Raw genomic sequence first — 27,500 nt, forward strand, 5'->3', positions numbered from 1 at the left:
CCTGGGCAAAACCCTGCGGCCATTGTTTTGATTTCACCGAGAACTTCAGTAAAAGAATGTGCTAACGAGCAAGTCGTATGACATCCTTATTGACGTATCTATGTCCATCCTTACGTCAATCTCTGCACCTTAAAGGTATAAATATTACCGATCTTGCCCTATGCAAACACACGCGTGGTGACGAGACGGAGCAGCCATACTTGCCGAAGCCAAGAGCAGAGCAGACCCCGCTGGCAGCAGCCCCGCCTTTCTGACGCGCTGAGAGACGCGCTGCTTTCTCCTGCCGAGAATCCAGCACCGGCGTTTCTGGGCAGCCCTCGCAGGCAGCCTGGAATATCGAGACCAGAGAGAGATATACCATTCCTCATTCATCCTAACTTCCAGGTACATAACTGAATAACCCCTCACAGAGAATTCTTTAGTTATTCACTTGGCAAAAACAAACTTAACTTAAACTGTAACTTTCTATTCCCGCCCACGTATTAGACTTAGGTCAGGTACACGGGGTAGGCGTATTTAGAAACACCAGTTGAGTACGTTTAGTCAAATGTATATATGTGTATGTAATATATTTTATTCATTTTAAAACATCATATGGCTTAGAAACCATATCAATGTTTTTACAGTATTATTTTATACTATTGCTTTTAATGTATGCACTTTACTTAACTATAAGTATTGCAATAATATCGATCCATTTCTCTTGTACAAGAAAAGAGACTGATCAATAAATAACACCTTTTTATTGAACACGCCCGTCTCTTCCTTTTCTCTACATTCTGATGAGACTAAGAATGCACGTACTGACTGAGTAAAATAATTTGCCTTTTGTTCACACGACTCTCGAGATATACTCTTGATTAGGGGAGAGCAAAGTTGTCATGTTCTATGGTTGTCAAACTAAATCCCTTCTTGTCTAATCAGGGAAGTTAAGTCCTCCTTGAACATTCGAGAAAGTTTCTAGTGAACTCTGAGCTAAGCTGGCAAACCCAAAACTTTAAGTCTAGTATCGACAGTAGTAGACCTAGTTAACGTCTGGCCTAGGCCTTTACTGCTGTAGGTATTATTCCAATGCGCAGAGCCTATTGGGATGATAGGAACTACACTACAGAAGATGCTCAAAAATAAAAAGCTGAGATTATAGTGCAAACTTATTACAAGAGAATAGCGAAAAATTGGTTTGAGTGGATCCTTACTCTGATGTTTCCATCTAAATAGACCGCAACGTGTAAAAGAGGACTCCCCAAGTGCACCATTTGGGGAATTGGATCAAGTAAGATGCCTACTCCAATAGTTTTCAGTATCAAATTTCACTTATTGCCGCAATTTTTAAGAAGTGGTGGAATCTATACATATTTTCTTTGAGAGTTTACAAAAACTCATGGTTTTCATGAAGGATCCTACTGAGTGAGTCTGCTTCCAAGTTCTTAATTCTTTAGAGATTAACTCCTGTAAATGATGAATTTCTCAATAACCAGCCAGTTCTAGATAGTTTGAGTTTCAAAAGGCAACATTTGGGATAGTTACTCTTTGCTTATTTAGATCATGTCTTATGTCGTTTGCTGGACTAAATAGTGACTGCAATGTGAAAGCTGGAAGAAAAGAATTGAACAGGTGGACTACCCTCAGGTTTAGGAGGTTGCAATGGTAAGGCTCTCTCTCAGTCCATGAGCATTGAATTGGCAAGGGGCCCTTGTGCCCATCTCATCTCAGAAGGGAAGCAACCATCACTATAGTCTGAAGACCTATCCCAATGAAACAGGAAGCTTTTTGGAACATTCTCCAATCTGCACCACTAGTCCACAGACTGGATTGCAGCTGTTGAGAGTTAGTCAACCCAGCTGCCTGAAAACTGATTCCACTAAACTTTTAATTAGTGTTGTAAGCAACGGTCTTATGTGAAGTCATGCAAGATGAACCAGGAATATGCTAAATAGATGTGATGTCTTTAGAAGATTGTGACATTTAGAAGATTGTGACACTTTAGATGCAAGTCTCTCCACCAAAGGATTTGCCAACTATCTATCCAAAAGTATCTCCAGATAATGGGGTGGACAGAATGAGAGCTTCATTCCAAGTCATGTATGCTTAGGCCTGGGCACTGCAGAATAAAAACAGTTATGTGAAGTGTTGTTGGACCTTGAGTTGTAAGCTTTCAGGAGCCACTCATCCAGTTACAAAATCTCCGCTTGTCCTAAGCATTCAGCCTCCTCCAGCATGCATCTCGAAACGATTTGCAGACACTAGTCCAAAGTGCAGGACTTTATTGATAGTAATAGTTTCCCACTATAAATGGTAGACATTTGTTACGTCTTTTGGATTTGCATGCAAAAATACACATTTGCAAATGTATTTTAAGCATCCAGTCTGCTTGATTTTGTTGACAGTGGATCAATGAAGGGTAAGCCATTCAAAATCTTTCCTTTCTAATCTATTTGATTGTTGTTCTGAGACCTAGAATGTGCCTGAATTTGTGCAATGGATTCTGCTTTCAACTCAGAACTAGGGATATATACAGATCCCTATTCAGTTCCAGGAAGGAACTACCTTCTCCACAGCTTCCTTATGCAGTAGGATGCCGAAATAAGTCTGACAAGACTACTCTGAAGGAATGGCTAGACAACAATTGAACAGCATTTACTGGTCTCCGGTGATATTTTTTCCACTGTTCCAGATGATTCCTAATGCTTCTCATCCCTCCCCCCACTGGGATGGCAAATGGAGGTGTCAGTAGTTGGCACGAGAATTTCCAGCTGCAACACATCTGATAGCCACCTCTTCCTTTACTGGACTTTAGGAAAATGCCGATTAGGCTGCTGCTGATGGTAATACAATGGCCACTAAGGTATTTGTACCCTCTGTTGAGAACAGCAGCAATTATAGGAAATATTGCAAAAATCAATAAAAGCCCTTCTTTTTTTCTAAGCTCACTGCCTTGGGGAATTTCCAACTTAGTGTACTGCATAACCTCATCTGTGCAAAAGAAAGATGTCACAGAGAAGAATTGATTTAGAATTATTTAGAATCATTTGCTGAAGTTGTGTCATTAATCCTGCAAGTTGAAGGAAGGGTGAATGCCTCTTGTCCAATCCATGGCAAAATATGTAGGTTGACATATCTGATGAATTAGTAGCAGCATTGATGGCTTGGTTGACCACCACCTTACCTTCCTGAGGAACCTACCTAACATATTGCACAACTTTGGATAAACCTTCCATTAAAATTTGGAGCAAATCCCACAAGGAACAGCACTTCTGTCCAAGCGATGCTGTGGCACTAGCAGCTTTCATGGCAGACAGAGGTTCTACAGAACTTTCAGCCAACAGCATCCATCCATTTACATTCCTTTTCACGTGGCACAGTAGATCTTTGAGAAGTAGGATGGTGTCTCTTTGCAGCATAAACGATACCCAAGACACAGTTGAGGGTCTGGCTGCAGAAAGAATCTTGAACTAGGGCGTGCCTCTTTTCGGCAACCAGACTCGTGCTGACTTTAAGGCCCAGATCAACAGCTCAAAGGCATTCTCTTTCAAGCCTGAACTAAAGGAAGAAGAGATTATAAAGAAGGAAGCGATTATAAAGGAAGCGATTATGTAGCAAGAAGCTGGTGGAGTCACAAAAATGATGTCGTTATTCAAACAGTTATTATGGTATGTGGTAATGTTTGTTTGCAACTCTCAAGACTGTATTAAATGTAAGAATGTAGACCATTGGAGAGATTCATGAGGAAAACACCTCGTACGGGTGAGCAATGCCTGGTGAAAGACCAACATGACCAGAGAGCTTGAACAAAAGTGCTATGTTGACCGGAAACTTATTCAAACCTGGAAAGCAGTAAGTGAGGTCTACACCTTCTAGAGTGCCTTACCAATGAGCTAGAGAGGTGTCGGTCCATCACAGGTTTCCGATGGACCGACTGGGGGGAGGTGGGAAAGTTAATGAGTTACCAGAGGTGTTAGGTCTGCATGTAGCATGAATTGGAGAAGCAGACGCAATACTGGTGTTAAAAGGAGTGGGGGGGGGGGGGGGGGGGAGTTGTGGTAGATTACAGACTCTTCCTATGCAGAATACACTCTGGAGTATCTGGAGTTCAGTGTGTCTGGGATCCTTCGGAGTTTTAATTTAGACCTCCCCTTCTGCAAGAAGGTGTCAATATTTGCTTGATACTGTCCCTATGGTGATGAAATAAGTTTGAATATATAGTTTGACTTACTGTGCTTACATGCGGGGGCCAGAACCGTGGAGTGCTGCTCAACTCCCTGGGTGGGGAATCCATTGTCCAGCAGCAACAGCACCTGGAGGCGCAGCAACAATTTGGAAAGGGGGTGGGGCCGCTTGAGACCAACATATTTAAACGCCCGACCACGGTCTACCGATGTATGGTGTGTCTGGGCAAAGTCCGGGCCATGGGCTGGCCAGTGATTGGCCAGAGGATGCAAGGCTAGGCCAGCCAGACCCCCCCCCACTGCCACCCGGACTCAAGTTCCTGGAACAACCATGCGGTTCTGCAATTAAATCATCCCTAGTCAAGTTTGACAGCCACGTTTCCTGAAGTGGAAGACACACTCTATACGCTGGAACCAGTCTAAAAGGGACTTTGAAGTCACTGGAGAACTTGCGCATGGACGAGCCAACTCTATATTCTTCATCACCGAAATAAGCTTGGTGACAATACTTTTGTCCCCGTTATTGGCAACGGCCTTTTCTTATGCACCGGGCAGTTGGGGGTGAGCAATACTAATTAATCGTTTGCCCAAGTATTTACATCTATGGATTGTATCTACACTTTGGCTGAGTGTGCAACACCACTAAATGTAAAGCCCCCAACTCTGCCAAATCTGGCCAACTCAACGCATCACTAGATGAATATATTAAATGGGCAGTGGGGGCTCTAAATAAAGAGTCCGAACAGGTGGAGGGCCTTTTAGCAGCCACTAAGCTGCAGTCCCAGAGGCTCTACCAAACAAACCGGGCCCAGTACAACCTGGTACTGATGCAGCTTCAGGAATGCTGCTGGACCAAGTGGTAGTTCCGGCGGGTAACGTCAGTGAGGCACAATCCAGCCGGAGACAAAGGATGCAACATCAGTAGTCCTATACCATCTGAGTAATAGTGCTCCCCCAGCCAAACGCAAAAGGAGACCAGTGACGAAAAAGCTCCACCATACTACTCAACCTAATGTAGCTGTTCTCAATAAAGAGAAGTTTACTGTTTCTTCGCAGGCTGATGTGGGGGGGGGGGGGGGGGGGGGAAGTCCAAGGACAACTCGTATTCCAATTTGAAAGATGTTGAAAAATCTGCTATCGCCCATTCATGAACGGCTGGGAGTGATTAAATGACATTTAAACCATATTAAATCAAAGTACATCTCGGCTAACAGGGCACTTTCCCAGACAATCCCACCAATACCAAAGGTTCCTGCTGTGTGGTCAGGATGACCCTGTAACTAACTGCAATGCATATGCATACAACCCTGTATAGGGTAATGGTATATTACAGGTGTCTCCAGCCAGTCATCGCAAGGTACCAGTAGCTCACATAAATCTTCAGAGAATCTCCCAGCCTGGAGTTTTTTTTTTATTTTTTAACTATGAACTGCAATAACTGTCGCATTTTTCTTTCAAAGTTCAGGGTAAGGATAGGTTTATTTTGCATTATCAGGCTGCAGATGGAGTCTGATAATGAGCAGTGCCCCCCTCAAATGTATTAACCATGTTGGCCCCATAGGTTCAGAACTAAAGCATTGATTTATTTAACTCAAATAAAGTAGTTTTCAACTGTATTGGAGCATGAGACCAAAATTATATTTCTGAATGCTTTTCAAATTTGTGAAAATTAAAATGGAGTAAACTTAATAAAGTTTACTCTTCATTTTAATTTTCTCCCTTTTCAAAGTGTCGCATTTACAAACAGCAGGCATCTTTCTCCCAGTGGTTGGTGGACAGTGCCATATTTATAACTGAAATTTTTATTTTCTTCTAAATGGGAGAAAAAAGAAAAACTTTTCTATGTAACATTGTCAATTTTATGCTCTACTTTAAATTAAGTCAGTTAAGTAATAATATTTTATTTACCAAGTTTCTTCACGTTAAATTCCTCCCATTCAAATAAAGGACTATTTTCCGGTTATAAATATGGCACCATTTCTACAGGCCACTGGGAATAATATGCCTGCTGTTTGGAAAGCCACTTTGACTTGGGAGAAAAGGAATGGTTGCTTACCTGTAACATCTTCTCTCGCAGGGGAATTCCCATGATAGTCATAAGCGCTGAATAGTCCCACCCATGTGCAGGACCCCAGAGCAGTAATATATAGAAATCTTCTTAAGTGTAGAATTTTAGCATTACTTCAGGAAGGCCTGTAAAGTCACTTAAGAAAAAGACAGATTATGCAGCCTATTTTCCTAGGCTACACTGGCCACACTGTTCATCACCACCCCCTTTTCTGTATCGTTTTTGGCCACTATAGGTGTGGCAGGGTATACTCAGACATGAGTCCCTTTCTCACTGCTCCATCAGGATTCAAGCAAGCCGGGCCGAAGAGGCTGAAATGCCAGAAACCGGTCCCCGGTAGCTTGTCTCCTTTCTGGTGAAGAATTGGCTTGGTAGTTTGGTCTGCCCTGTTCCCATGATGCACTGGGCCAGGGACAGACTAATTTGCATATAGCCAGGTTCTGAGCTGGGATGGGGCAGTGAGATAAATAACAGTGATGGATCAAGCCCTGATCTTTGGACTGGGTAAGAGTGGTCTGCTTAATTCAGACACTCTGTTCATCACCACCCCCTTTTCTGTATCGCTACTTTAAATTAAGTCAGTTAAGTAATAATATTTTATTTACCAAGTTTCTTCACGTTAAATTCCTCCCATTCAAATAAAGGACTATTTTCCGGTTATAAATATGGCACCATTTCTACAGGCCACTGGGAATAATATGCCTGCTGTTTGGAAAGCCACTTTGACTTGGGAGAAAAGGAATGGTTGCTTACCTGTAACATCTTCTCTCGCAGGGGAATTCCCATGATAGTCATAAGCGCTGAATAGTCCCACCCATGTGCAGGACCCCAGAGCAGTAATATATAGAAATCTTCTTAAGTGTAGAATTTTAGCATTACTTCAGGAAGGCCTGTAAAGTCACTTAAGAAAAAGACAGATTATGCAGCCTATTTTCCTAGGCTACACTGGCCAGGGTCTTCATCTTGAAGAGAAAAAAGTGGCCAGAAAAAGTAAATTTGAGATAATTTTAGTGTTAATCAGTAGAAATCTCACAAACCCTTTTTTATCCTTATGAAAGAGATGAAGGGAGCAGGGCAGAGTAGCCTCATAGGCTGTCATAGGTCTGGACACCCCTTTCCCTTTGCCCAGTTTCACGCCAGAGCTGAGGCAGAGTGCCCTAGCAACCGGTTTTAAGTGGGAAATGCATGGAGCACCTTGTGTGCCCCAAGCAGTGTCTGGAAAGCATTCACTGATTGCAGCCCTCCCTGCCCCAATACACTAAAGCCTGTCTGGGGAGGTGCCAGCACCTCCCTGGACAGGAAACCTATTGTCCAGGCCTCCCTTGCCGGAGTTTCGTCCAGCAGCAGGAGGCAGACTCGTGTCTGTGGCAGCAACATCCATTTTGTGATGCCGAGGCTCTGTTTAACTTTAACTGGGTTTACCAGTAACTAAATGTCTTCTCCCTCTGGAAGGGTGGCGTGCTACCACCCCCGCCGGGGGGTAGTATGCCAAAGTGTTTGACACCTTACACAACATGTTTTGATAAAGTCAACTCAAAGTTAGCATTAACCGCGAGGATTATAATGCACTTAAGAGTATATGGTATGGCCATATCATAGAACAGGAGATGGTTCCGAAAGCTGCAGAGGGGCTCAGCTCATGCTAGGGCACCCTCTCACATAAAACCAAGCACTCTGTCTCCAGGATTGTCAAGGCCTGCCATAGGAGTGACTTATAGGATACTATGTGTCTATATACAAGGTAGATTTAGATGTACTATATCCAAGTAAGGGGTGATTACACCACCTTACTCAGGCTGTGTGAACAGACATGTGGTGTCAGTTTGGAAGGCAAACCAGGGGTGGCATAATACATGCTGCAGCACCTAGTAGGCCTAGGGTGCACCTATGCCCTGGGTACCTATGGTACACTATACAGGGGCTCATAAGGGTGACCCAGTAACCAATCTGGTATGTACCTAAAATACATGGTATCAATTTAGAGAGAACAGCAAGGCTTACGGCGTGATTAGCAGGGCCACAGCCAGACAAAAGAATCACAGCAAAAAGTGGGGGTAACCATAGGAAGCAGACCCTACTCTCCTACAACACCTCCCTGTGACAGGATACCCATTGTTCTGCATTCATCTGCTAGAGCTTGGCTCAGTAGCAGGAGGGCAGAAATGAGTCTCTGGTCAGCACCAACCATTTTGGGCTGCCTAGGACTAGAAGGCTGGTATCGGGAACAACAGGGACCTCACAAAGCTAGTTTCTGAGGGGTGGAATCATACCTCCCACACCAGTTACCGGTGTGGGGGTATGATTCCATAATGTTTGACACCAAACACAATAGGGTTACTTTCAACCGTTTTAGAATATGTCATCACGAAGTCGAGTAATGCCACTCTATAGGTCGTGAATGGTAAATGTGGGAGAATGGACTCCGTAGGCTGCAGAGGTGTCCTGCTCATGCAGTGGCACCCTCTCACTTAGAACAAAGCACCCTGCCTTCAGGATTGTTAAGGCCTGCTATAGGGGTGACTTATCGGTTTTAAGTATAGTGACCCTTAGATATAGTAAACCTATATCTTAAGTGGTGCATGCAACTTACACAGGCTGCAATGGCAGGCCTATAGTTCCATTTTGCATGGCCTCTCATGGGTGGCATAATACATGCTTCAGCCCATGGGAGGCCTCTGGGGTACCTAGGCCCTGGGTACATGGGTACCATTTACTAGGGACTGACAAGGGTACCACAGTACCCAATCTGGATTGTACCCAAGTACATAACAAAAGGTTAGGGAGAAAGTAGATAGACTGGGGTCCTGATTAGCAGGATTCCAGTCAGACTAGTCAAAAACCAGCACAGTACCAAGCAAAACGTGGGGGTAACTATGCACCTTCTTAAATCGCATGCAAGTGGTAATCAGTTGGTACACAGGGAAAGCAGGACTATAGCCTTTGCATGAGGTATTCCAAGTCAGAACAGGTTCTTTCTCCAGGACTCTACAAAAACTTCATAGCAAACACAAAAAGGGGACTACATCAATAAACAGAGGGATAGCATGTTTAAGGAGGGTGGAAGGGTTGGGGAAGTTAGAGGGGGGAATCATGGTCTAGGTTATACGGGACTGGTCGCATTCTGGTTGTGAGAAGCGATACTGAAAGCTTATGGACCAAATACGGTGAGCTCGCTAGTCTGGTAGCCTTGGGAAATGAGCTAGAAAGTGGACTCCAGATGACCTCTTCGGTATCAATTCAGCAGGGCTTGAGTATCTTAGAACTGTAACATTTTGATTTAGAAGTAAATGTAGAATTAATTCATTATACAACCAAACAAACATTACAGATTGAGTTGTAGCTGCCGGGGTCACTCTGTTGCATGATTGCACAATTACATATGCAGCTTTAGCCACTACAAGCACAATTTTTATTTTATAGCAAACGAAACAAAAGCACACAAAAAAGTAAATGTTAGGGAAAATAAGGGTAGTTGGATGGGGAAAATAAAAAGTAGCTGAAAATGCTCAGTGTGTCAGCAACAAAGACTAAACAGATAGCAGATAGCGTAAACAAAATAACTGCAGAACAGAAAGGGGCATGTAAAGTCAGAGTCTGCCCCACCCAATAATCCCTGTTTCCACCTGGATTTTGTCTCCCTCTTACCCACACACCCTCCAGAAGCTATTCTAGCCATGTGAACATAGAACTATGAGAATCAGATTACAAATGCATAAGATTGGGTAAAACACACTGAACAAAGAACGTTTTTCATTGCTAACTAGCATGGCTCAATGAAGTGCTAAATATGCTCTTTGTATACTTACCAAAGCATTTATCCAGGCATTCTTTCTCAGACTTAAAGTTATTCTTGTTCCCACCACACCCTCCAAAAGTGAATGCTTTGCAGGTACTACTTTCAGTATCAAAATACCAGCGAGGAATTGAAGCACGGCAAAGCCCAGTTTCTGATTTTGGAGTACAGTAATCTGGAAGAAAAATTAATAATTTGGGGCCAGCTTTAGAAAAAAAGTCTTACTCAATAAATCTCTATTCACCAGTCTTTATAATTAGGTTGCCAATGCTGCTCGGACCCTAAAGAACAAGTTACTTATCTGAACAGTGTGGTTCTCCAGTATTGCGATCTTTCATAGATTGACATGCTTGAATCCTTTTTGTTGTCATGGTAGGAGTACTACAGTATTAGTTTAAAGCAGTGCACTGAGAAGAATTAAAGACAATAGAAACAAGTGACCTTGCTAACCAATTTACATGCTCTTAAAAGAGCCAAAACTCCGCCAATCAGAGCAGTGCCTAAACCCCTCTACACCTGCAGGGGCCATCATAACTCAGATTTTGAGCATGAGTGTATCTAAACTTAAAAAAAAAAAAGATTGTTCTGAGTGGTGAACCCAAACGGGGAGGCAAGAGGGTTGCATGTGAATCTATTAGAGATATCAATACTGGAGAGCCACATTGTACAGATAGGTTACTTGTTTTTTCTCCCCTATTGAATCTTTTATAGATTCACATGCTTGAATCAGAATAGTGAGCAGTATTTACCAATATAAGTGGAGGTGGGAATAACAAACCACCCATAATAAAGAAAAACAAACATTCTTAAACAGATTTAATTGTTATGAATATCCACAGCTTTGTTTTCGAAATAAGAACTTTCTTAAACATTCAAAAAGGAATGCACTATAAAATTAAAGACTTTTCTTTGTTAAAAAGGTGGCGTGGAACCCCTTGGCCAACTGCGGAATATGCTTTCCAAGATGAATCCAAACAATGCTTGGTAAATACAGGAACACTGGACCAACTTGCTGCTTTGCAAATATCCAGCAAAGAGACTCGGGCAAATATGGCAATTTTCCCCTCATTGAATGTGCTTTCTTTCACCTTTGCAGTCAATGGTCTTCCCTCCTTATGAAAATATGTAATAGCTGCAGAAACCCAGCTTAGGTCAGACTTCCTAAAAAGTCTTTGTATTTGCAATATAGAATTTCAGACTTCACTTGACATCCAGGGAATGTAAAGCCTTTTCACAGCTTCATTAGAAGGGCTGAAAAAATGTATTACGACAATCCAAACACATTTTAAATCTTAGAAATGAATTAAGGGTTGGTTCTCCATGCAACCCGATCATCTGTAGTAAGTAAAGATTTATAAAAACGTGTGAATTCTGATCGGCGTCTAGGCTAGTGTCCTAGGAGAAGCCATAAGATGGAAGCCTATTTAGAAAGAGATAAGTGCCAAGTTTTTAACATTTGTTGTATGTTAATGTAAATGTGCAAGGTCCTAGAGGAGCATGGTGTTCCACAGCTTACAGGTAGAAAAGAAAAAAGTTTGCATTCCCATCTTGCTTTGTGGATTCTTAGAATGGCCATTTTTTTTTTTAATATAGATGGCCAGTCTTATGAAGCATCTTATGAACCAGACAAAGCCTTAAATCTGACCCTCACAGACAAGCAGCCAATGAAGGTCGAAGATGCTCCGAGAGACCGGGCTGTAGTTTTGGGATTTTCAAAAGCAGCCAAGCTGCAGCATTTTGCAGAGATTGAAGCTTCAGCAGCACACGCTTGTGTATGCCCAATGACAGTGTTGCAATAAGCAATTTTGGAAAGGACAAGAACCATGACGACCATTTTCTGAAGATCTAAAGGAATGCAAGGGGAAACGTTTCTCAGGAACCTGAGCAGATAGAAACACAAGGAGATAACAGGATTAATTTACTCTGACAAGCCAAGCTTACTATCAATTATCCCCCCTAACTTCTTAACTCTAAATAGGTGTTGGAAGAGGGCCAAGGTTGGAGGGGCACCAGGAAATATTCCAGAATGTAGTATTTTCGAAGTGGAGAGCATACAGTTTCTCAGAGTTCAATTTGAGACCAATATCCAGCATCCAAGTTACAATATGTACCGGGCAGTTCTTAAACTTGTTGGTAACCTAGTCAACATTAGATGAAATCGACAAGTATTTGAATGTCATTCGCGTAGGAGACAACCGAAAAGCCATGATACCGAATGAGTTTAGTCAGTGTTCAAATCTGTCAAGTTCGGTTTGTAGCGTTTATTCATCTTTCCCCGCAGCGGCCTATAGCGTATGCCACAACCCTAGCTGATTCCTCCTTTTCCCACATGCCAATTTTTAACTGCTAGACCCTGCATGAATCAGACAACTATGGCAAATTTTTCTCCTTGCTTACCGCAATGTAATTATAATACCTACACCCCCTTTTTAGGGGCTCACCACATGGAACTCGAAACTCTTATTGTCCATTTCCGTGGCCTAGCGCGTGTTATGAACACGAGGCTTCAATAGTCACATTTTGCTCAGTTAACTACATGACAAATTATTGCTGAGCTTTCATTAAGGAGAGCACACTTATTTCTCGTCCTTCTGCAGCTCCCTGGACAGGGGGTCTATCTTACGGTCCACTAGACTCTCGGATGCCCAACCCGACTGCCTCTACCTATCCTTTAATATGAACTGTTTCCGGAGGTAACATGCATAAATCTTTAGGTAAGCAATTCACTTTGTTTCAGTCCATACAGCGTGACACTTCGATACATTATACCTCAGATGACTGTACACTTAGCAAATGTTTTATTCATTCTTATCCTTATTAGCAACACTGACAGTCTAACATAACGACCTTCGGATCTCCACACAGTTCCTGGCTTGTCTCTGTATCGACAAGTAAAGAATGTGACAACACTTTATTAAGTAAGGCTTCTCATTTTTAACCCTATCCCCTTCCCATTTCTATCCGGAACGCACCTTAATTTCACCTCTTGATACCCGTTGTATTCATTAGTTTTTGCAGCATCCTCCATTGACCGTAGGAGATTCCTTCCTGCCTGCAGTGGAGCCCCCAACACCAGATGACCTACATTTTTGACTATCATAGGTACCTGCATGTGGTTCTCAATTGATCACTTCTCACACTGCGAATACTTCTGCTTTCGAGTAGGTTCAACATTTAACTTCCAGAATTTCTGATAACTCACTTTCTATGAACCTGGTCTAATTTCAGATCTTTGCATACCAGAGTACAGTGCAATAATCAAATTCATGTCATATTTCAAGTCACCTTCCACACTCAACTAGCAAGCCTGTACCTTGAAGAAGCAACCTTGTATAACTAGTGACTAAACATCATTGAGATATTACCTTTTACAATCATAAGTCCCTCGTTCGCCTACTGCCATAAGACTTCGATATCACTCACACAAGGTCTTAATATGTCTACATACATACAGGGGGGGCTGCCCAGTAATTGGGAAGGGGCTTCAGCCGGTGTTTACCTTCCAGAGAGAGTAGGGAGGGTCAATGCCTAATCCCCGACTATCTACGATGAAGCTCCCGATGGAGCGAGAATAAGTGCAATCCTGCGGTGAGAGGTAGGGAAAGGTCAGACGCGAGGGGGTCAATCCGCTGAGAATAGGCGTTAACGAAGTCCAACGCGTCTGCTTACCTAGTGGTGATCCAAGCAGCTTCTCCGGGATTGCAGGCGCACCTTGTGTGTGCCATGCATGCATGCAAATACGTAAAGATTTCCTTATGGCAGGAAGCGATAGGCGCCATACTGGATGACGTGCACAGTACGAATTGGCAATTGCGAGGGAATATGGTAGAGGGAACGGACTAGATTGGGAGCAAGAAATAAAGCGGTCCAATGGCGTCACATTGTGGTGTCCATAAAGGTGATATATAATACAACCAAATGTGTCATTGTTATATAGTATAAGAAGATAATGCAAGCGAGCAAATCATAATCTCCAAGTTAGACCAAGGAACGGAAGCGTGAATTGCACATGCCTCCCGGCATGGCATATCATGGTTCCATAATAGAGATGACATTTAAGCATCAAATTATGCCACAGTTATATGGTATTGAGAGACAGCGCATGAGCAAATCATAATCTACAAGCTAGACATGTGATTTGTAAAGAGTATTATGTAAGTTGTAAATTGGTGAGCAGAGTCAAACGGTACATCATGAGTAACTGACCTGCAGTTGTGTGCCAGACTGGTAATTAACACGGAAACACAGTCAACGCAAGGTATTCATACATGTTATGGGTGGAGAAGAAAACCAGTTACTTGTAACTACAGTTATCCAGTATTGGTATCTTTCATAGATTCACATGCCTGTATCATTCCCCCTTGCCGAGGAGGGAGTCCTACGGTACATAAAAAAAAGCAGTGCCAAAGGTAAACAACAGTAGTAGGCCCAAAAGAAAAGGCCCAAGGCCTAGATCTTAGTAGCCTATCTACATCATTATGCTAAAAGAACCAATAATTTGGTCACAAGCAATCTGCTATCAGCACCCTCTAGAACACTCTGCAGAGCCAGATCTACTCAGATTTTTACCGCACGTCGTGTGGAAGGGAGTCTCCCCGAGTGCCACTCTTTTTTTCTTCAAAAATGTGGTCACAAACAATCAGCGCCCTCTAGAACACGCTCTGCAGAGTTCTCCTCAGATTTTCGTTAGTACAAGTGGGAAATAAGTATCCCAAAACAGAGAACTGACTCTCCTGGGAGGAGGGTGGGTGCATGTGAATCTATGAAAGATACCAATACTGGATAACTGTAGTTACAGGTAACTTGTTTTCTTATCCAGTATTGGGGTATCTTTCATAGAGTCACATGCCTGAATCAGAGTAGCAAGCAGTATACAAAGTATACAGTCGTTACGGATGGTGGGAGACTTGTGCTGATAAACTCCCAGTTGCATCCACAACTTGTTAACAGAGGCATGAAACACAAACCTTTAAAGTTAAAACATTAGTTATAAGAAATAAAAGACATGCATAGGAATGTCAGTACATAGATATGTAAGCCTTATGCAATATATATACACAAATGTACATATCAATATAAAGAGTGTTATAATCGCATAACCTTATGTATATCATGAACAATGATAATCAGATAATATTTAAAAGCGAAAGGGTACCTGAAAAAAGGTGTCAAAGTAAAAGGTGGCGTTGGACAGCTTGTCCAACTGCCGAATCCTCCTGACATGTAGATTGAAGGCAGTAATGTCTCGTGAATGTGTGGACATTTTTCCTGTCGCAGCACAGATATTTTCAAGAGTCACTCCAGCAAACAAAGCGGTTGACGCTGCCACAATTCTTGTGGAGTGGGCCTGGACCTCTCTCAGCAATGGCCTGTTAGCCTTGTCATGACAGAAATGGATTGTAGAAGCTATCCATCTGGCAATTGTGGCCTTTGTGACTGCAGTTCCCAGAGTAGCTTGTCCGTAGGCCACAAACAATTGGTCAGATTTTAGAAAGGTGTTTGTTCTTTGTAGATCGAATTTTAAACATCTTTTGATGTCAAGCGAATGTAATGCTCTTTCTGCTGGTGTATAAGGATTTGGAAAGAAAGTCCTTAACCTCACTGTCTCATGGAGGTGAAACTGATGGCACTTTAGGTATAAATGTAGGATTAGTCCGGAGGGTCACAATCCTTTGAGAAATGTAAAAATGGTTCCTTTACCGAGAAAGCCTGAGTTTCACTCACTCTTCTGGCAGATGTAAGAGCTAGAAGTAAAGAGACTTTCCATGTGAGAAATTTGAGCTCAGCCTTGTGGATGGGCTCGAACGGATGTTTCATCAACTGTGTGAGGACCGTGTTAAGTTCCCATTCTGGCAGAGGGCGTCGTACTGGAGGAAATGCTCGGAAAAGACCTTTCATGAACTGTTTGATTAATGAGGATGAACATAAGGAAGGTAGCCTAGCACTTTTTCTGAATCTTGATAGTGCAGCTAGATGGACTTTAACTGATGAAAAAGTGAGTCCAGACCTAGTCCGATGCAGTAGATAGGGAAGAATTTGTTCCGCAGCAGCTTCTGTCGGGTGAACCTCGTTCTCACACCAGCAGCAAAACCTTTCCCATTTAATACGATAGTGCTCGGAGCTCGTGAGTTAGTTAAGATGTCACGACAATCCTGAGGGATGTCAAGGTCCTTGACTTCTAAGAAATCAGGAGCCATGCGTGTAAATTTAAAGACTGAGGATCTGGGTTAACCAGCTGTCCTTTGTTTCTAGAGAGCATTGTGGGTGTAGGAAGAAGACGGATCGGCTGGTCCTGGCTGTCCTTTGTTTCTAGAGAGCATTGTGGGTGTAGGAAGAAGACGGATCGGCTGGTCCTGGGACAGTAATAGAAGTTCTTGGAACCAGTATGGACGTGGACACCGGGGTGCAATCGGGATGAGACGGCAGCTCTCCAATTTCATCTTGGTTAACACCCTCGGAATTAGAGGTATCGAGGGGGGGGGGGGGGGGAGGGGGGAAGCGTAGGCACAAATCCCTGACCATCACATGGACAGGGCATTCCCCCTTGATCCCTGTAGCAGATATCTGCTGGCGTATTACTGGCTTTTCTTGTGTTTCGTTGCGAACAAGTCCAACGTCGGCTTGCCCCATGCCTGGAATATTCTGGTCACTTAAATCTGCTCTAGTTCCCACTTGTGACAGTCTTAGAGGGACCTGCTGAACGTGTCTGCCAGGGTATTTGAGGCCTCCGACATGCTCCGCCTTGAGGGTTATGTTGTGGAATGTCACCCATTCCCACAATTCTTGAGCCTCGACAATGTTGCTGATCTTGTCCCTCCTTGCTTGTTCACGTAAAACATGCTGGTGGTATGGTCGGTCCGAACCAGCACAGACGAGCCCGCAATCCTTGGAAGGATAGCTTGTAGGGATAGAAAAATTGCTCGCAATTCTAGGCTGTTGATGTGCTGTTTGTACTGTTGCGACCACTTGCCTTGTATTTGCAAATCCTGGAGATGACCTCCCCATTCTTCCATGGAGGCATCTGGGGTAAGAACAAAATCTGGGAAATCTTTTATGAACGAGTCCTTGTGCCAAACTGGCCATCTGTGACCACCAATGTAGAGCGTCTACCATGCGTGGTGTGACTTTGATGAGGTCGCTGAAGGAACCTACAGCTTGCTTCCACTGAATGTGCAGTTCCTCCTGTAGAGGTCTCATTCTGAGTCGTGCCAAAAGGATGAGGTTTATGGCTGAAGAGCACATCCCCAGTGAACATGCGAACCGAAACACTTTTTTTGAAACCCGAAGTGCTAGCTTCTGAAGACGAAGCGGTCTTTGAGAAGAATGCCTTGCATTGGACCGTGTCCAGACGAGCTCCAAGAAAAGAAGGACTTGCAACGGACATAACTGGGATTTGCTTTTGTTCACAGTTGGCCCTAGAGTTGAAGAGATTGAGACACGTTGAAATGGCAGTCCTGACCGCTTGCTCGGAAGGACCTTTGATTAACCAAGTACGGGAATACCTTGATACGTAATGCTGCTGCCACAGGACCTAGGCACTTTGTAAAGATCCTTGGGCTGATTTTAGTCCACACGGGAGTACTTTGAACTGATAATGGGTGCCAGCCACAGTGAAGCGGAGAGATTTGCGGTGTTTGGTGGGATGGATTGGGATATGGAAGTAAGAGTCTTCCATTTCAAAGGAAGCCATAAAATCTCCCTCGTTTAGGCGACCTAGAATCTGAGAGGGTGACCATGCGAAATCCTTGTTTTTTGAGGAATCTGTTCCGGTTGCTAGGGTCCAGGATCGGTCGCCATTCTCCTGATTTCTTTTTGATTAGGAAAAAAAGAAACTAGAAAACTGTCCATCTCTGATGTACCAGGATCTGCTCTATAGCATTCTTGAGGAGCACTGTAAAAGCTTCTTTGAACAGTAAGTGAAGACAAGGGGGAGGGGGTCCCCTGGGCGGAGTGGTAGGTAACTTGGTGACAAATTCTAGGGTATGCCCATTTTTCACCTAGTCTAGAAACCATTGATCGGAGGTAATTTCTCAACACTTGTCCACAAATGTTGAAATGTTTGCGCCCACGGGATGGGGGAAGAGGTGTGTGAATGCCACCCTGCTGAGATCACTGCTTTCTGCTAGAGTCTCGCCTTTGGTTTATGGATCACTTTCGACCTCCCTGGCGAGAGAAACCAGTCGTATTGGTTTGGCATTACGATGATTGAAAATTCTGCCTATATTGGGGCTGGTACTGCCTGTTCTGTTATTGGTAACCTCCTCTAGAGGAATAACCACACCCCCTAGCGCCTCTGAATGTTCCACGCTTGTATTGCCGTGTCAGTATCGGTATTTATTGCTTGGAGGGCTTCATCGATGTGCTTGCCAAACAACGATTCGCCACCGTAGGCCATGTCCAATATCTTTGTCTGGACTTCTGGTCTGAAGGTGGTGGCTTTAAACCAACCCCGACGCCTGAGAACTGCCGCTCCAGCTAGCTGTCTAAAATTCTTATTAACAATGTCAAGTGCGCAATCTATCGTTTCAGATGCAGCACGCTCACCCTCTAGCAAGATCTTTCGTGCCTCCTGCCTTCCGGAATGAGGTCAATTAACCCAGCCATATCTGACCACACTTGGCGGTCATAACGCCCTATGATGGCTAGGGAGTTGGCTGCCATGATGGAAGCAGCTGCCATAGTTGAAAGTTTCTTTCCAATGAGGTCTAGACCACGTCCCTCCTTGTCCGGAGGTGTACTGATAGGTGTTGCCGGGTTCTTAGATTGTTGCTGGGCAGCCTGGGAGAGGACAGAATCCGGTCTAGGGTGTCCAATGAGACAAGATGGGCTATTGGCTGGAGCATGATACTTCTCTATCCGTGGAAGCACCGCAGGCACGGATGCAGGGTTTTTCATGATCTTGGCACCTTCGTTCCATATATAATCAATTATAGGGACGGCTGGTAATCTTTCTGGATTCCTCCTTAAAATCGTGAAGGAAACATTCGGTGTGCTCCACAGTTAGGCAGCTGAAATCTGGCAGCAGCCCGCTGCATGAGATTGTGAAACCCCCCCTATATCCTCTGGTGGTGAATCAGATGGTAGGGGAATCGGTGGTGAAGGCATAGGGAGAATATATGAATCAGACGGAACATGAGGGTTTTCTTGTAATTCACCTTCTTCAGCTTCCTCTTCAGAGGAAGTATCTGGATCCTGAGAAGGTTGTGAAGGTTGTTGTTCTTGAGGAGGCTCTGTACTCGGGAGACATCCGGATTGGCGCCTCAGGTGGTGGTAATGGACCTGGAACGGTCACAGGTGGAGGTGGTGGAATCACCTGCTGCGGTGGAAATAGTTGCCTATAATCTGCAAGCATGGTTTGTAAGTCCTGGATAGGATTTGGAGGCAGATGGCTGGTATCGGACTGGGGAACTTGTCTGATACACCTTATGATGCGGGACGACAATGTCCTCCTGGTAATATTGCTCGCTGTAATCCTCTTCCTCCTCATATTGACATTATATGCAGCTCAGAAGGATGATTAGCTATTCCAGATGGTTCTTCTTCGTCCTAGTCTTCATAATCGCCATCCTCTTCTAGAGCATATGTTTCCAGGAGATGCGACGGAGTAAGAAGAGAAATATTGCAATAGTCATGCCTTTGAAATGTTTTGAGCTGAAAGCTCCTAGATGGGACAGGCGTTGAATTGGTGCTGCAACTAAAGCCTTAGTTGGAGCAGATAAAACCACTGTAGTTGGCCTGGTCGTCGACGGGCTCTTTGCTAGAGTTGGAAGGGATCGTAGACTGACTCTACGTCGACCGGATCAACTTCAACGGGATCATAGTCGACGATGGGATAGTCGTCGATGGACTAGGGATCTTAGTCGAGGGGACAGACGTCGACGGGGCAGTCGACCGCGTAGAAGGTATCTGTATCTTAGTCGACGATACGTCTCTCCTCGACAATGGAGGCTTAGTCGACGGAGCTTTTGTCGGCGTATGCTTCGATGAGGATGAGGCTTTTGTCGACTATTCCTCGACGACGGTCTTCTTAGATGATACAGTAATACTTGTTGACAGTATAGGAGATGTGATAGACGAAGTAGAGAGACTCCGTCGACAAAGGAGCAGAAGTAGTAACAGAAAACGTTGACTATGGAGGAAAAGCCAAAGATTGACAGGCTTTTACACAGTTTTAGTAGATTGTTTGAGAGTCCTTGAGAGCAGAGGTCTGTGAAGACTGCATAGGCCCAGGGGTTTTAGAAGGAGACCTCTGAGAAGGGACAGAAGATAAGTGGGAGGATTTAAGGTGTTTTCTCCCCTCACTAGAAGAACTGTTCTGTGATCTAGCTCTCTTGCTGGAAGTTGAGGCTCTGTCATACTCTTCAGCAGAAGAGGATCTAAGCCACAACAGGACTCTTGCCGCCCTATCCCAGAGAGTTTTAGAGGGGAAGGTACGGCAAATTTTACAATCTTTTGCCTCATGCTTCGGGTAGATACAGTCCTTATGTTGATCATCAACATTGACCCTCTTCTTGTTGCAGGTTCTGCAGGGCTTGAACAAGGCCTTCTTGTCAGACATATTGAAGAAAAACAGAGTGGCACTCAGGGAGACTCCCTTCCACACGACGTGCGGTAAAAATCTGAGTAGATCTGGTTCTGCAGAGTGTTCTAGAGGGTGCTGATCGCAGATTGCTTGTGACCAAATTATTGGTTCTTTTAGTATAATTATGTAGATGGGCTACTAAGATCTAGGCCTTTGGCCTTTTCTTTTGGGCCTACTACTGTTTACCTTTGGCACTGCTTTTTTTATGTACCATGGGACTACCACCTAGGCGACGGGGAATGATTCAGGCATGTGAATCTATGAAAGATAACCCAATACTAGATAAGGAGATAAAATGTTCAAATCAGGTTAGTCCAGTTCTCCATACGGTTCAGTCCAGTACAGAGACTGTTAGTACGTAAAATCCATTTAAGTTCCTCCTTGTTCAGGATTCCACTGATGTCAGAATTTCGGGGCGGTGGGTGGATCACTTTAATTACTTGCAATTTCAAGTCGTACTCCGTATGCCCTAGGCTTGTGAAGTGTTCCACTAGAGGTGCATTTGGTGTTTGGCATCGTAGTCTACTCCGATGTTGTCAAACTCGAATCCTGATTTTCTGTGTGGTCTGCCCAATATAAATTAGGTTGCATGGGCATGTAATTGCATACACAACATTATGGCTATTACAGTTGGAAACATTTGTTAGGGTTACATAATGCTTCAATAAACAAATTTTTTGCTTTCAATAGTCCGGTTGTAAACACTATAATCTCCGCAACGATAGTGGCCCAATGTGGATGGCAGGCCCCATATTTCTTTGAGGTTTTCTTGAGGGCGAAGGTTGCCCTGACTAGGTGATCCTTTATGTTCTTATTTGTCTTGAAGGCAAATAGTGGGCGTTCTAATGTCAGTTTGCCGGTGTTGAGTATAGACCAATGTTTTAAGATACTTTTTTTACCAAATTAGAAATAGGAGAGAATGTTGTCACATACCATCCTCTCGTCATTGCTTTTGGGAGTCAGGAGAGTGCCTCACGTGGGCAGTACCAGGCTCGTTTGAGTGAGTTCTTGACTAGTTTACGGGGTTACCCTCTATTGGTCAGTTTCTTCGAGAGGGTCTTAGCTTCCTTAAAGTAGTCACTTTTGAGAAAACAATTCTGTCTTATGAGGAGGAATTAGGAAAAGGTTAAAGAAGCTCGCAAGGCAAGAGGGTGATGGCTATTGTAAGCTAGCAAAGTGTTTTCTCAGTAGGCTTACCGAAAAGCGTAGTGTAGAGCCCGTCACCTTTGGATATAATTAATAGGTTAAGGAAGGAAACCAGATTTTTGCTGAATGTCAGGATAAATTTCATACAATTACAATGGTCATTGAACTAATTGAGGAATAGGAGCAGAACGGTTTCAGGTCTCTTCCATATACGCAAATGGATTGACTATGGATAGAATCTTGTTGGTTTCAAGCCAGTCCATGTACAGGATGGCAAAGTTTGGTGCGAAAACTGCACCCATAGAGATGCCTTTGTTTTGTTGGTAAAAATTGCCATCAAATGCGAAGAAATTTCGCTAAAGATTTGAAGATGTAAAATTGGTTGAGGAACTTTCATGTGACCCCGCCCAAGGTATACTTCGCACTCTGGATGTGGAGTCCTATATCAATATCCCGCAGAATGAAGGGATTGGGTTATCGAAAACATTGACTCCAGACCCGGCCCACAAAGGGTGCCCACTCACTTTATTTTATATCTTCTCAAAATCTGTCGCGAAATTTCTTTGCATTTGATCTGCGGACTTTGTAGTGTCGACTATTGAAAGCAAAAAAATGTGTTAATGGAAGCATTGATGTAATCCTAACAAATTTTTCCAACTGTAATAGCCATAATGTGTATGCAATTACATGCCCATGCAACCTAATTATTTATTAATGTAAGCATGTCTCTTAAGGCCAGTAATTGAAAGAGATTCTGGTGTGTATAAAGCTACAGGAGGATTTTGGCAACCAAAACCTGTAGATGGGAGGGGATGCATGCTACAAATTCATCTAAGGAACCTGGGGGCCAAACCCTATGCTGTTGCTTTGTACATTTTGCCCTCCACATGATTTTAAGTTTTAGTTGACTGCCTTTCAAGGCTGAAGTGTGTAAGGGACATCAGAATAAAAACCAGAAGCACACATTAGAAGCAAAATTATATTAGTACCCAACTGTGAGCCAAACTAGTCGGTGGGGGATGGGTGGTTAAGAAATGTAATGTTTTTCATTTGATTTATTGGACAATACACAACTGTAACAGCCACAGTAATTGGTCGATACTGAAAATGTTAATATCCAAAAAGGGCTATCACTTGTAAGTGTTGGTAAACTGTTACAATGGTACCGCTGTAATCACTTCTGTGATAAATACGAGAACCATGTACCACTGTATCAATGGCTGGTGCACCTCCCCAAAGCGTCATACTGTACAAAATCAATAATAGGTTTCAAAAATATATTAGTACCTAACTTCAGACGAGGAGCATTCATCTCTACTTAGCCGACTTTCAAGTAAAAAAAAAAAAGTGAACAAAATGAATCCTCGTTTCAGGTCATTAAGAAAAGTAATCTTAAGTGTATTTCTACACAGATCCTAATAAAACGTTTACCCACATTTCTGAATACAAATTAATCTCTAGATGCAGTAAAAAAAAAAAAAAAAGCGCTATGGAGAACCCAGCTTGGTAATTTTTGCCACAGAATTTATCAACCATATTGAAGGGATTACTAAAATTGACAACAAATGCCACATAGTTTATTTTCTAATTTTCAAATTGTTTCCATCATTAGGCATAGAGTATTACACAGTAAAGCATCCCTCCAGAAAACCAAATTGTCCAATTGGAAGACTATTATTCAAAGTTGCCGAGGTAGATAATCTTAAGACACATTTTGCACAGATTTTCGCAGTTACATCCAAAATGGCAATTGGGCAGTAATTTTTAGGGTCATTATGGTCGTTAATAGAAGAATTTTAACAATCTTCCAGGACTTAAGTTGGTATTTATACACAGGGATCGAAAAATCCACTGGCATATGACCGTTAGATTCTAATAAGAAGCGCTATGTTTAGGTCCTACTCGCCCTTTCTGGCGAATAAGACAAACTTGACACTTGACCTCTGCCTCTGAAAGCAGAGCAAATGTGACAAGATAGCAAGATTTAAAGGAATCTTTATTGCTCACTAAGTGAAAGATTAATACAAATGCTTTTAAATCTTGTTAACTTGTCACATTTGCTCAGCTTTCAGAATCAGATGTCAAGTGCATTTCAGTTAGGTCAGTAGATGTTTCACTTTACCAAACCTGCAGGTCTGATGCAATTTATGATTTTTCGAGCCGGTACAAAAAGTTAAGCATTTGGTTGAGACAGATGGGCAAAATTTTGGTGTATGAACAGATTTTATCTTGACCCACCACTCAAGTGTGCTAGTTTCATAATTTATAATTATTTGTCGATATATCTTCCCATACAAAGTTGTTTGACAGTGGGTTCATTACTTGTAATGGTAGAGAACATATGCCTATTACAGTATACAAGTTCTTCATAGAAGCCTAACAACGCTTTTTATCTAATTGTCATCTAATGGGGTGTCTTTCATTTGATCTTTCCGAAGCATTTTGCTATAAATACACTACAACCAATTGATGTGCCTCATAAGGGAGCTTTGAAAGGACCACCGACATTTTTGTTTTTCTGCTGCTTTTTTTATTGTTTTAGAAAGGAAAAACTACTTGCGGGTCTTTTTTTTCTCCAGGTATAACCAATAAACGGGGAGTAGCCTTAGGACTCAACGTTTATGCATTCCGGAGAAGAAACTAGAGTAAACCATATACCCTCATCCAAAAGTTTTTACTTAGTGTAAATTCTATTTGAAAGAGTTCTTAAAGATCAATTACTTTTGGGGCATTCTTCTAATGGGTTATCCAGTTAGGAAATGCCTAGATTTATCGGACTATGATGATTTCATTAAGTTCTCACTTAGCGTCAAGTTAGACACAAATTTTAGTTGCAGTAACGTATAAAGGCATAAACTTGTAAAAATTTCAAACTTTCAGTTTGCCAGGACTGATTATCTACAGGATGGTCTTTAAATCTGCCATGAACACTAAAATGAATTCCAAAACCAATTTAATAGTATGGAGGCGTGCTGATCTTTCCTCTTGTTTGGGAGAATAGTATCTGGTAACTCCCATAGTGTGTCTAACTCACTAAAACCACTTTTCTTGTAAACATATGAGGAACTTTTGGTGTAAAAATCCCCATCACAAAGTGTTTGGGAACGCACTTTCTGCATTTCAAATAGCTTCTTGAACTTCTGATAATGCAGTAGCTCAATCACAGGTAGGCGACAAATACAAAAACACACAAGGTATTCTAATAAACTACTACTCACAACAGTAGATAAAATAAAATTGCAAAAAATAAATCTAGTGCCCGCCCCCTCCCCACCAAATATCCATTAATGCTAAGAGGGTCACAGAAGTCTGGTGTTCAGAAAATCAGTTTGTGATACTAAAAAAGTTTGGAAAGCTCGGATCTAGTGGCCCACGAATGGATGCTAAGGGGCCGATTACAATGTCAGTCGGAAAGGCCAAGAACGTCATTCAGTTTGTCCGAAGTGTTTCCGACTGCCACAGAAAAATTGCCGACTGCCCCATGACGATAGAAAGTAGTCGGTCGGTCTTTCCGAATCAGTTCCGACTGGCATTCAAAGACCCCGAGTCAGTCATTACCGAATCGTAGAACTCTATGGGCCACGTTTCTGAATGACTGATTGAGATATCAGATTCAGACAGACGTTCCGACTTAGTCTGACAGAAACAGACTTTGGGGCCCCAAAGCAGGCCCCCCGCTCACCCAGAGGTCTCTGAAAAGGCCCGTGGGGGTACCCATGGCACCCCCCGTTCCAACCATGCACAGAGTGGCAGGCACCATGGGGTGCCTGTCACAGGGTGCAAGGTTTTCCCAAACCACCCCTTTTTTCCAATGGGAACCTGTGTTGTCGGTCAGGACAAAGGCTCTCATTAAAGTCAATGGGAGTCTGACCAAACAGTGTTCAGAACAATCGGAATAGTTCGGACTCCCAGATCCAGAGTCGGACTCACCGTTCGACAGTCGGTCAGAAAGCATTGCAACAGACTCTGGCCCATCGTAATTGGTCCCTAAGTTTTAACAGGATATATAAATCACCAATTTAGCATGCCCCTTTTTAGGCACAGTGGCTAGAACTTTAATTACACAACCCTCACATGGCCAGGTCTCTTGCATATATAATCGATGACAAATCAAACTAAGAAACCAATCCTGGTTGAGTGCAACATGTCTTCCTGACAGAACCTCTTCCACTTGAAGACATGTGAACCGAGAGTTGATGTCCTTTTTGCTTCTTTGAAGACCTTTATACAGTCATTTGAAAGATAAGCGACTGTATTGAAAGTACCCAGGCAGCAAATTAAGGCCGGAATGGTGAATCCTGCCAAATATCCTTTGCAGAAGTTTCAGTGAGAGCAGAAGAATTTAGTGCAGTTGAAGCAATATGTGGAGAAAATCTGACTACCATCACTGCTTCATTCAAAAAGGCCCTATTCATATAATTTTTTATCTTTACTTCTGGATTTTGTATTTGGGAAGCACTGTATCCACAAATAACTGGCAAATGTATTTTACATCTTAGTTCGATACCCTTAATACAGTTGCTGTGAGAGGTTCCAATGTCGGTGGTACTGTATTCGGTAAAATTTTTTTATATATTAATGAACCGACTGGTGAATAAATAAATTTCACCGTGAAAATTTGGTCCGTGCTTGGTGTTCCTGTGCATGCTGGGGAAAGCGGCGAATGCACAGGAGGCTTTGGAGAATATATATACTGTGCTCCTCATTAAAGCTCGCTCCAAGCTTTTCCCTGGTGTGGCCTCTTTCTTCCTTGTGGAGATATGTGCGGATATATATATATATATATATATATTTCTCCGAAGAAAAGAAACATTGACCCAGGCAGAGGATTCAAAAGGGCACTTTATTTAAAGAAATGTCCTCAGCGAATGCATTTCGGCATGTGTGCCTTCGTCAGCACTCCTTCCCATCTGCTTGCTCTGCTGTGGCGTAGGCAAACCTGCCTCGATGTTGTACAAGTCCACATTGCTCCGACCCCTGATGGTTTTGAGCTCCCACGTGCAGTCCTGTAGGCAAAGACTGCAAATCCCAGAATGCCACGGTATGGTGCCAACTAGGGAAGGAGATGCTCGGCGGGGTTTCACTCGCGGAGAGGGAATCGATGGCAGGCACAGACTCCAAGTATGTTGGCAGGTAGGGCAAATCAATAATACAGCGCCCCCTCAAGTCCCCTGCATTATGACCGCAGGAACCTCTCAGCCGGGAGTTCGTCGCGGGGGGGTATATATCAATTTCATTTATATAGCGCTTACTATCCCTTACGATGCATGGAAGCACTTTTTTGGGAGTAGCACGCTACTCCAGGACCCATAGAGGATTAGTGTTGAATTAGTATAGTGAAACATGCAAGTGCATTTTAAGTGGTGGATAGGTTAGTCAGTTATTTGGATTTGAAATGATAGCAGAAGGATAGAGGAGGTAAAAGGTTTGTATTTATATAGCACTTGTTACCCCTGATAGGGTGTTGATGCACGCTATTCAGGAAGCCCATAAAGGATGAGTGGTGAATTAATATTGTGAAATATAAAGTCATTTCAGTGGTGGATATTAGTCAGTTATTTGGAGTGAGAGGGACAGCGGAGGGATAAAAGGCGAAGAAAGCTTTGCATTCATATAGCACTTGTTACCCCTGATGGGTGTTGAAGCGCTTTTCTGGCAAGTAGCACACCACTCCTGAACCCATAAAGGATTAGTGTTGAATTTGTATTGGTGAAACATGAAAGTAATTTTAGTGGTGGGTAGGTT

General features: G+C 43.0%; 1 protein-coding gene across 2 annotated transcripts in view; it reads right to left on the minus strand.

Moving 5' to 3' along the window:
* Positions 1-27,500, minus strand: part of LOC144781567 (putative Kunitz-type serine protease inhibitor) — a 123,981-nt gene that overhangs the window by 55,106 nt on the left and 41,375 nt on the right. For both annotated transcript variants that reach the window (XM_078660478.1, XM_078660479.1), the window contains one exon: positions 10,041-10,202. In XM_078660478.1, coding sequence (XP_078516604.1) covers positions 10,041-10,202 — 162 coding nt within the window. The remainder of the gene's footprint in view (positions 1-10,040; positions 10,203-27,500) is intronic.

This window comes from Lissotriton helveticus, chromosome 9, assembly GCF_964261635.1.
Source record: "Lissotriton helveticus chromosome 9, aLisHel1.1, whole genome shotgun sequence".
Lineage (NCBI taxonomy): Eukaryota > Metazoa > Chordata > Amphibia > Caudata > Salamandridae > Lissotriton > Lissotriton helveticus.